A 12127-nucleotide genomic window follows, 5' to 3' on the forward strand; every position below is an offset into this window, starting at 1 on the left:
CCAAAAATAATGAAGTCCAAAAATGGAACAATTCTCATGATTGCTCTGAAAGACACTTGTTACTTTTATTAATTGTATTTGATTTGCACTCTGAACATTTTAGCCCACTGTGTTTGTCTTGGCAAAACACATTTTACTTCTAGAGGATACAATGTCTATCACTGTTGTCAATGTTTTCACAGATTTTAGTATTCATAGTCTATTAGCACTTGATTTAATTATCATAATACGTTAGTATTATGAAAAGGAAATAAAAACGTGATTCTTAAATCAGCTGAATGTGACCGCCTGAGGTATATTACGAAGCAAAATAAACCCAGCTCTTTAGTTCTTGTAAAAAGTAATTATATACAACTCTGAGTTCCTCATAAAATGTAACATTATTTATTTAGGAGAACAAGGTCTTTGTTGCACCAGAAATACAGACTCTTTAACCTCTCCTGGTGTATGTGTCTGTTTCTATCTGACTGAAATACTCTGGTATTTATTCTGAAGGGAAGGGAACAACTGTGCTGGTAAAGCTTCACTTAGTATGGACAGGACCAGTGTGGTACACTGGTTAGAAAAAGTAGGTAAACCCACAAGACGACTTAAGGAGTTTTAATGGTACAGTTATGGATCTTGGAATAAAGAAGAGTACCCTTATTAGCAGGTTAAAGGTTTCACAGGGACATACGAACTATTAAAAATAAATTAATAAAGGCATTAAATAGGACCAAACAGTCTTTGTATTTTACTAGTATTTACAAGTTTCAGTTAAAAAAGTTTAACAATAAAGTTTAAAAAGAGAAACACTGTGCTTCCAAGGAAAAACACCACAATTTACACTGCACTTAAATACTTAGCTTTCATGTCTTCAGTGTAACTGAAATCCATGCTGAAGTGGATTTGTCAAGCAGGAAAATGCCTGTGCATACATGACATCTTCGAGAATAAAAATAGCCATTCCCCAGGCCAATTAGTCTCTGATAAAACTCCATTAATTGCAGAAGAATTGTAGCAATGATTTGTTGTGTGTTTTAATTAGAATATATGGCAAAGAATTTAGGAATATTCTCCAATATGAGACAAAAATTACAAGATATAATTACAATTGAAAGGAATACTTTAATGGTGGACATCTAAGGTGTACAAACATCAGAAGATCCACCGTTTTCCAAAGCAACTTCAATCCTTCCCGGTTTGCATATGATCACTTCTGAAAATACTTTGACTCAGTCAAAGGTTCAGGCATTCCAATATGTCTTTAAATATACCGGTTACTATTTTTAGTAAGGCAACCCTTATATTTGGGATATTTTGATAAGAATTATTCTTCAAACATTGTAGAAAATTATTTCCTTTCTCCAAACTGACCATGTTCCCTGGATATAGATGAAAATGATTGCTAGTTTAAAATGGCAAATAAAAGTAGAGACATTGGATTCTGTAAGTCATTACTTCATACAATTACAAGGACTTTCATACTACTTTTTGACAAACCCCAGAAGGAATTATAATGAAAAAATTATGCAGGAAAGAGCATAGTGGATTATGAGTTAGATAGGTGAATAATCTGATGTTGGTCTCTGGAATGTACAGGTGTTTTTTTTCCCCAAATATTAACCCAAATTATTAACCTTTGTATAGTCATTTGTCTACAAAACAAATTAGTGGGTGATTAAGAGAAAATCCATTAAGTGAAAATCCATAAAAATACATATGGTTTGTATACTATTTATGTAGAATCTTTTTTTCTAGATCTGTATATTTTATTTATAATATAAATAACAAGACTATTTAAAGTGACTTTTATGGGCTTCCTTTTTTTATTATTTCTCACTAAGTAAAAATCCGCTGTCAAAGACATTCTTGCTTTTACATGAGACATAGTCTGTTCTTGCCCATCAGCTCCTGAAACCTTATTACAGAGCTGAGATCTCTTGACAACATCACCTGTACAGTCACACTTTAATCTCCAGGATGTATCTTTTTTGATGAGCTGTGACGCTTATCATCAAACACCGATAACACCAACCCTTCTTTTCCCAAAGCTTCATCCTCATTTTGTATTTGCTTAGGATAAAAACTTCCTGTACTATTGCCAGTGCAATAATTTGAGGCAGCAGATGAATTTTGCTAATACTTTACTAACACCCTGCATTCAAGTTACCCCAAAGGTACACCAGGGGTTGTTCACAGACCCTACTCAATACCATCAGGAAGGGCTCAACTGTTGTCATTCTCTGCTGTCTGTTTCAGATAGGAAACCATCAATATTGAGATGTGCACAAAAGCAATCTTCTTCTTCAGTGTTTGTGCCACTGCCTAGCTTCTTTCCTTTAACATCCCTGCATGCATCTAACATTGGTATTATCTTGATCTCCAATGCTGTTCAGTCCCACTGTTGCAGCTTCCCTACTTGCTTCCCAATAGATTTCTCAATGGGCACTTTATTCACTGGGAAATCTGCCTTTCCTGGCCTTTGCTTGTGGGGAAATCAGGCTTTTGTTCTTACAGATTAGGTGAAGGATCTGTGTGGCAGCGAGTGGTCAAGGATCTAGGTAGGAGAATATCTGGTAACAGATATGGTTTCATTTTATTTCCCACAGCAGATGATCTTTGTCAGGTGTTTTTTCAAACAATTTTTAAAACTCCTTTAAAGCTCTTTTTGTGCAAGTTGACCTCTTTGCGAGTTTCTATATTTGTTAGCTTTTAAATTGCTCTTGCCTAAATAATATACCTTAGAACCTTTATTGTCATAGATCATATTGGCTAGGGTCAGCCCTACAGAATATACATGACCTTATCTGTTTAATAGCCTGGCATCCACCTGCCAACAAAAGCAATTCACAGTGCAATCTGCAATCTGTTCCAGGCAAAAAAAGCTAGAAGCTCCTTGTTAGCTTTTTGTTGTTTTGTTTCAAAGCAGGCTAATTTCATGTTGAAACTGCTAATACTTTCCTACAGAAGATGTCTTACAAAATTTGGAACTTTGTGAAATCATAATTAAAAGCCACTTATTTTTGTCTTTTTAAAATTGTTCTTTTTTTTGTTTGTGAAGTAGTAAATATTTATAGTTAATACTTCTCATTACTTCTATTTTACCATTATTTTCTTTTGAGATGTTTTATTTATACTTGATAATGAGGCTCCATTTATGATTACACCCTGTCGCCATTAATAAGATTTCTATTTCTTAAAGATTTACTAGCTTGATTTCCCTTATTGCTCATTTAAAAAAATACTGAGTAATGAGCCATTGTTCTATAGGAATCATTTTATGGTATAACAGAACAGTATCCTTTTGAACTAAATTTTTTCTTATAAATATATATGTATACATAAACTGCATTCTATAAAATGTATAGTCTCTCATTTTAGCTTTTTTTTAATGTTTCCAGTTTCAGAGGGTTCTTTTTTAATTTTCAATTTCCACTATTATTTTTTCATAATTTTACTAATATCAATGTAACTTTGGTCATATTGTTTTAATTATTGGCATGATATTAACTTTTCAGTTCTCAGGCAAGGTCTCATTTACTTCAATTTCTTTTAGAAAAAGAAAATGAATGGCATAGAAAAATTCTGGGGCTGTTCTTTCTATCCTCTTGAGAGGAAGCAACCTAAAAGAAGTACATAATAACTTTTCTTAGCACCTATTGTAAGCATTGAAGTAATAGAAAATATTTCTGTGCTGCTGAGAAATGCAGTCAGATTATCTTCCCCCCCTACCCTCTGCCAAGTCACAAAATGCAAAACCTAAAATGTAGAATCTACTGATACTGACTTTAGCTGAACATTGATCCCCTGTATTATGGGAGGGTGCAAACCATTACTTCATAGCTTATTGCTCCATCCCTACTGCTGAAGTTGAATGAATATTTTCTAAATGGATCCTTAGTCTGGGCTTAAGCTGAAATAACATACAAAGTTGAGATTCCACAAAATAAGAAGGAATTAATGGCGGGCACCAAGGTCATTGTAGAAAGTTAAAGAACAACTAGTTGCAGAGGATGTGAATTAGAGTGGACTGGTTGATCTGGTGTCAATACAGTCTCCTCTTAACTTCTTATCCAGTATGCCTTATTTAATATAAGGAGCAAAAAGTAGTAAGCACAAGCCTTTAATTCATCTTACCCTGACCAACCTAAAATGTATTTATTAGGAAGCATAGAAGTTTTCTGGACATAATATTCTGGAAACATTTAATACAAAAATTGATAGCAATGTGTTACTTTGGCTTTCATTCCTCTCATTAATGTTTAAATATGCAGATTTCTTAAAGGATGGATAGTCTTATTTCTACTTAGTTCTAATTGCAAATAATTAACCCAATGGCTCAAATCAGAAGACATAGCTTGCAAAGAAAGTGGAAAATTAGAGATTTTCAGTTAAGCAGTGCGGTTGTATTTAAAAGCACAGGAGAGCGGGGTGTTCACTGCTTATCAAAATTTCACAGATGTGTCTGTGAGTAAGATTTTGCAAAGAACAGGGAAATGGCTGGACAATATTTGTTTACTGTATGTTTCTCATCCACATAGATTACTCAAAGAAAAATACACACATAAAATAAACCACAAAACATGTAAAATTAATGCTTGCAGTGTAAGTGAATCCTTCTAAGTTGGATTGTCTATAAAATAAGTAATGATGAGGGCTATTTTTTATAAGTATGATGTCTGCCAATGTTCATGATATGGCATTAGAAAAAAATGCAAAATTAGAGATCCAAGCAGCAACCCTACTCTTTTCAGCTGTCTGCCAAATGTTATGTTTTGCTTTCATTTTAATTTAAGAATTCTGAAGCAAGAGACAAAGATATCCAACTTCTTTTTTATCAACCTGGAAAACTCAGGCTTAGAAGAAAATCTTGTTTCTAAATCAATCTCTAATTTTTTTTTCTCTTTCAGCCTTAAGAAGCAAATATGTGGCCTGAATTCTGTATACCTAATTCCTATTGCAATAGTGCTAAGTAAGATATATGCTCTTCACTTCTCTCTATATGAGCATGGACATGAATTTGAAAAGTATCTGTAGGCAGCACAGAGGAAAATTACTTTTAGATCTCTGTCATCTCCCTATGGACAGTTTCACATTTATGTGCCACTACACTCTTCTGTATGTAACATACAAAGGATCACTCAGCAGCACATAGTATCCTTAATTGTAGCATTATGCAAAAAATGCCAAGAAAAGTTTGTTATGAGTCTAACTCAATAGCCTATCAAAGAGCAAGGACCTGCCCATCTTTTCCATTTAAACAAGGTAATTTTTTTAATTTGCTTTCAGTAGGCAGACAACACTCTAAAAGGATGTCCCATAAAAGAGTTACATTACTAAAATCTAGTGCCTGATTATTTATCATACTGATTGTGTGATTTAATAAAAACTAACATTTTATACCTTTTCATGAACCTTTTGCCCTGGCTCCATTCCTTCAATATGCTCTGATTCAGCAGAACCTTCACCAGCTGCCATTTTCCTTTGAATGTGTGCATTTTGTTCACGCAAAGCTACAATCTGCAAAAGAAAGGAAATAAGTGGTCAATATACATGAGAAATCAGAAAACTACTGAGCAGGTGATTTGTTAAATCTATTAACAATTCAGTGCTATGTTAGCCATTTGTGGCATTTGCAAAACTATCAAATGCAAAGAGGTTTAAAACCCAAACATATTAACCATGTCTAAAGGCCACTAAGGATACAAAGGAACCAATAAATGACACCATAGTCACCCCTGTCTTGCCTTCTATCCTTCCTTTGTACTAGGATCCTTGTTGCTTTTTTTTTAAGCTTGAAAGATGAAATAGCAGTTAGTCATTGATTTTTTAACACTGCGACTCATTCTTTTATATAGAATTCAATGGACGCCAAAGTGGTATTGTAGCAAAACAGTACCAAAAGGCTATGAATTAAAACCAAGTGATGTAAATCAAAGTGTTAGTTTTCCGTCAGCTTCCCATCTGTTAGTAACAACAACATACGTTTTACATGTTTTTTTTAAGAAAAACATGTACATTAACACCCTCTACTATGGTATTCATTGACTGTTTTAGCACATATTCAAGCAGGTTTATCGTTTTTAAAATATTAGTTATTTATTGGTAGTGTTACTAAAAATCCCATTTAATGGTTATGTTTAAATGCTGACTGTAAAGATCATTTGAATCTCTCTGACCAATATTTGAGATATCAGGGACACACCATTTCAAACAACTTTTCCTTAATATAAATGTTGAAAACTGCTGTAATATTAGTCAGGCTGATTCACTGCTCACTAAATTCCAAGTTACAGCCCTTGTAGAAGTCATGTGACTCCCACTGACTTCAGTGCCAAGACCAAGACTTGAGGGCAACATTTCATCCAAGGCAATTATAGGAAACTGTAAGAATGGGAATTAAAACTGAGACTATCTGCGTCTTTTGGGTTGTACAAATACGCTGAGCTTTAAAACATTTTGCTTAAGTAAGAGAATTACATCTGTCCTAAATAACAGAAAAAGCTCTGTATGATTAGCATAGTCTCACTTTGTACACATTAATTGGTAATTTAATAATTGTGGGTATTTTTCTGAATAGCTTCACTCAGTTCTTTTTCTTTGGGGTTCAAATAGTTCTCAAATCAAAACTACTGCAATCATGGTTCCCACCAAACAAAATTAGCCATCAGTTAGTGGGAAAAGAGACTTTCAGGTGGATTAAATGAGATACTTCAACATAAGTGTTATAAAATTCTGATTTATGTAATGCCATTATGGATAATTTGAAAAAAATGTAAAATCACAGGATATGTTAACTGGCAGACATAAATAGATCTGAGTTTTTCATATGAAAATCTTTTGTTTATCCATTACAGACATCACTATACCTCTATTTTGAATTATTATCTACATCTAATGCAAATCCTTACACCTCTTTAGCTCAATAAGAATGCTGTTTAAATGTATTCCAAAATAGTTCAATTTTTCTTAGCCTCTATTGGTCTTTAGATACCATGAGACCACCATTTTCCAAGTAAGTAAATAAATGAATTTTTAAAAAATAAATTGTTCCTTCAAGGTAAAAGGCAAATAAAAGAATACAATATCATATACCATTATTTGGAGGGATTTTCTTGATTTTCTAATGTTAGGGAACAATCTCTTTTCCAAAAATCCATCCTTGTTATACCTTACTAATTCAAAGATTTTATTACTGTAATGAATGCACAGTAAATATATACAGGAACAACATAGAGTTTGAAGTCTGGCACATCTTAAAAGTTTCAGCTCTAGGGTAGTCATCATATAACAGATCAAAATTGTGAATAAGCACACAGCTAACTTGTTTTCATACTTGTTCTATTCTTGATTTAAAGAATATATTAAGGCAGAATTAATGTTCCTAAGGGAGCATGGAAACTCTCCAGTGTCTTACAAATAAACATGAATTTTTGCTTTTCACTTTAGTCAAGCAAAAGGTTTTTAAACGCTATCCTGCTTCTTTTTATTACTTATTTCTTACTTAACTTTCAATAATGTGAAAATCATTTGCAAATGTGCTAATTTAATCAACGAACCATTTCTGTAGCCAAAGCATAGCACAAGGGATAATGATGAAGACAAAAGTGAAGGTGAAGACATAGATGACTCTAAATTTTTTCCTAGGTAGACCCTGAATCTTCTTCAATTTTAATGGTTATTACAACAGCAGACAATGATAATATCAGAGATCTAGCTAAGAAAATGACTGTTCAACATAGACAAAATTCAGTAATATTATTTTCAAGAAATGCATTTTTGTTCTATTGATGCTTTTATGTTTATGATTTTCAACTTCAAAAATCTACTATAAAGCATGTCCACAGATAGCTTTCCAAGTATGTACATACTATCTAACCCTCTAAGGTTAAATGCTTAATGGTTTGCATGCTAAGTTCCTTTTTTCAAAAGTAAAAGGTAATATTCTTAAGGATGGTATCACAGCTACTGAAAACAAACCAAAAGAACCCCAACTCCCAAGACAGATTAATAGAAAATAAATTTGGATAAATACATTAATCTATTTAGCATTGTTGTACCCAAAACTGGAAATCAACCTGAATATTCAAGTCCAAATTGTACCTTCTAGAATACGATCAAATATATCACATAATTTTTCCTTATCAGCTGCTAATTGTGGACCTCAAATGATTAGATTCCTTTTCCAAAATCAGAGACATTATGTTTCTATTTGGCACACTTGACATGGACCACAGCAACACCTTTCAATGAGACTCTAAACAAGAGTGTAAAATTTCAAGTCTCCCCGTAGTTAAGTCTAAAGATAGCTTTCTGTCACAAGTTTAAATTTGTCTCCAAATTCAGTGAGCAGAACCGAAAAGTTCTTATTTTTTATTATTGAGAAAAATGAAGCAGTTTTTGTCAGTTTAAGAACAAAATATGGAGTATTACTTTTCTAGTTGGACCTTTCTAACTTTTGTTGTTTAAGCCCATGAAAATACTCTCTACCCTGAAGAGTTCCTTTAGCTTATTCTCATCTCACAGGCATGTTGATCTTCAACATTCTTATCACTTTTGTATGTTAGTTTTCTGACTGAGAAGCAACATTGAAACTTTAAAGAATTTTCATTGATTTAGATTCTGGCTTTCAGATGTCAAAGGTACTTTGAGACAAATGGCACGATTTCTAAAGTCCTACTCTGTTGTAATATTTCTGAACGTAACCTTATGCAACTTCAGCCTTTTTGTCTCAACTCTGAAATAATTTCAACACTCCTAAAGCCCAGCTTTTAAAGTTACAATTTTGGTGAGTATCCTCACTGTATTACCTACATAAATTCCCTCCAAAATCTTAGCAGAATTTGTGTCCATTATCTATAGACAGTGCTGAAATATGTTTCTTAGGAAGTTAGGATTCAACAATTCAGACTCAAAATTTGAAGTGGTCTCCATTTCTATAAATGGTCAAATCTACATATCATGCCTAAACACTTAATAGTCTTGAATCCAGGTATTCAGAGAATATTAATTTCAAATATTAGATACATCATAGAACAGAATATGAATATATAAGCCAGAAATGATTGGAAGAAGTAACAGATGGAACCATACGCATCAGCCATGTTGGTTAAAAGGAAAATATAATAAGATAATAATTTCATAATGATATAGACAACATAAGACTATAAATCAGTAAGCAATAGCATAAATTCCATCTATTTAGCAAGGGAAACAGTCTGATTACTAACCACAGTAGAACACTAAGATTTAAAATTTAAAGAAATGAAAGATTCACACTGTGGTTGAAAAAAACTACAAAACTTTGAAGGATAACCAAAAAGGAAAGGAAAAACTAATGCACAAAAATGGCAAAATATGCAAATAGGTTTATTAGGCTAAATAAAAATAAACTGGAACACACAAGATATACACGAAGATGCAATGGATTTATTCACAGCACAGAGTCTCTCATGAGACACAAAAGGAAGCAGGAAAAGTGTTACTCTGTATTTTTACTTTGAGTATACTGCAAATTAACTAATTTAAAATTATTTGAGAGGTGTGAGATCAGAATCCATTTCTAAATATACAAAATCCTAAATGACTGTGTACCTCTGCTGCTGAAACTTGTCTGAGTGCCATTTGTTACCTTATTACAGTTTCAGGCTTCAGGTAATTAACTTTACTATGAATACTTAATATAATTCTCTATTTAGTGATAGGACAAGGGGGATGCCCTTAATCTGAAGTAGGGTAGGTTTAGATTAGATGTTAAGAAGAAGTTCTTGACTTCTTATGAAGGTCCAGTGCATCATCACTTTATGAAGAGGTTGCCCCAAGAAATTGTGGACTCCCCATCCCTAGAGGTGTTCAAGGCCGGGTTGGATAAAGTTCTGAGAAAGCTGGTCTATTGGAAGGTGTTCCTGCCTGTGGCAGGGGAGTTGGAACTAGATGATCCTTAAGGTGTCTTCCAACCCAAATCTTTCTATGATTCTGGGATTCTAAAACAGCAGTGAAAAGGAACTACCAACTTATTACACTTTTTTTTATTAAGTTGCCTACATCGGATACATTTTTAATTGCGCACTTGGTCTGTGCAGTCTCATGTCATTCAAAAATCTCTTATATTTACAGAACTTTGGTCTTGTCTCTTTACTGCTGTACACAAATCTTGAGCATCAATGAGCTATTATTATATTTCTGCAGAGCAGTAAACTGTCTCACTGCAAAACTTCCCCACAAAGCACCAGCATTCAACCCCTTATAGTTTTGCTCAGAGACAAGTGATATTTTGGCTGCTTTCTGCCCTATGTTTTAGTGTTCTGGGCTTTTTTGTGGCCACGTGCTAAAAGAAAGATGACTGCTACTTTGCAAGTAGCTACATACTACTTTGCATGTGTAAGAACATGTGTAAACCTGCATTAATTTCTGATTTTCTTCATCAAAGTACCCCAAAAAACAATAAGAAATCAGCATATAACCTACAAAACATTAAGAAACTTGTCAGGTATCTTTGTTCAGATAATAGATAAAAATGTGTAAGAAAATATTTCCCTGTTCAAATATTAAGTGGAAATCCCTCAAGGTTGGTGGAAAGGGACTAAATGCATTCCTTTCTCTGTTATGAATAATGGTGATATTTGGTCCATAAACAGCACTGACAACTTTGGAAGGAAAAATGACAACTTTAGACAGGAAGAATGATTTTGTAGTTGAAAACTGAAGTGGATTCATGATTTGGAACTCTGAGATGATTGCTGCTGGTGGTGATTAGGTTTGGGGTGAATGAGAGAATACTGACCAGTGAGGGATCAGACAAAATAATCTCCTTACCACTAGGCTTTTCCAGTAAGTGTTCTGACACCCTTGGGGAGAAGCTGTTGTTACTATCAATTGTATAATATACTGTAAAGTACAAAAATAGCATTCTGGATACTTTTCTACTCAAACTAATTTCCTTTGCTGGAAATCTTAGTCCCCAAGGCCTTCTTCCCAATGCTGTTCTGTAAAAAAGGATCACTGCGTATCTGACCCCAGCACAGAGCATGGTCTACATACAGAAAAAGTATAGTTTCAGCCTTTGGCATCATGTATCACCCAGCAACTTGGGGCAGAATTACAATAACTGAACGGAAAATTTTGATTTTATCTGGCTGGCACACTGCAGCATAACTGAAAAGCAAAGTGTTGAGTGCTTAGATTAAAGTGGTTAGCTGATTCCTTCTATAAACACTGGGAGAGGAACATCACCAGTGGGTCACCTATGTCTGAAGTAGGTGGGATTAACACCATACATTTATTTTTTCCTGACTGGAGGGAAAACAGACTGGAGAATCCCATTATTAGAGCTAAATTAAAACTAAATATACACTATCAAAGGACTGAAGAAATTCCAGAAATAACTCAAGTATGAAGTAAAAAGCATTTCTGTAATATGCACTAACCTGGTCCTCCCAGTTCTGAGACACAGTGAGGAAAACTGTTTCAGTTGTCTTTTGCATGCATACTTCCCTTCTCCCAGTGTGATACAGTACAGAGCACTGTACACAGTACAGTATAGAGAAAAAAAATATATATGCTTTCAAAAGTATATGGCCTCTTTGTAGGCAAAATAAAATCCTATTCTAATTTTTAAAATAGTTACATAATCAATTTCTCTATTGTTGTTTTCTTTACTGTTTTTGCTATTTAAATTGTATTTGAAACTATTTGCCAGTAATGGATTTAAATGTCATTACTGCAAGCATCTTGATATAATTTTGCTTTTCATTGAATAAATTACAGTATGTAGAGATATAAGGGTATTTAATTAATACATATTTCAGGCCAAATGTTTACAGAGGTTTCTCTCTGTAGGATTCTTTTAATATTTAAAACAGACTCTTTTTTTGTTTAATTATCTCAATTTTTCCACTTTGAATTTGTTTAATTTATCATTAAATTGGTTTAGAACAAGACAAATATACTGTTTTGTTGTTAACAGAGGCTCTAAACACACATATATAGTGTTGGACTGTTCTCCAAAACCAGTAAGAACCTGGATCACTTAAAAAATGTAAGGCATAAGAGAAAACAATTATTTTAAGCTTTTGAAAAGCTGTTTTTCATAAACTTGTTCTACTTTAAACCACTGAATTTGTTTCTGTGATTTTCCAACATTGAA

General features: G+C 33.4%; 1 protein-coding gene across 17 annotated transcripts in view; it reads right to left on the reverse strand.

Annotated features, from left to right (window-relative positions):
* The window catches only part of PPFIA2 (PTPRF interacting protein alpha 2), a 327520-nt gene that overhangs the window by 75599 nt on the left and 239794 nt on the right, over positions 1 to 12127 (reverse strand). For all 17 annotated transcript variants that reach the window (XM_032689687.1, XM_032689682.1, XM_032689684.1 and 14 more), the window contains one exon: positions 5386 to 5502. In XM_032689687.1, coding sequence (XP_032545578.1) covers positions 5386 to 5502 — 117 coding nt within the window. The remainder of the gene's footprint in view (positions 1 to 5385; positions 5503 to 12127) is intronic.

Source organism: Chiroxiphia lanceolata, chromosome 5 (genome assembly GCF_009829145.1).
Source record: "Chiroxiphia lanceolata isolate bChiLan1 chromosome 5, bChiLan1.pri, whole genome shotgun sequence".
NCBI classification, from domain to species: domain Eukaryota; kingdom Metazoa; phylum Chordata; class Aves; order Passeriformes; family Pipridae; genus Chiroxiphia; species Chiroxiphia lanceolata.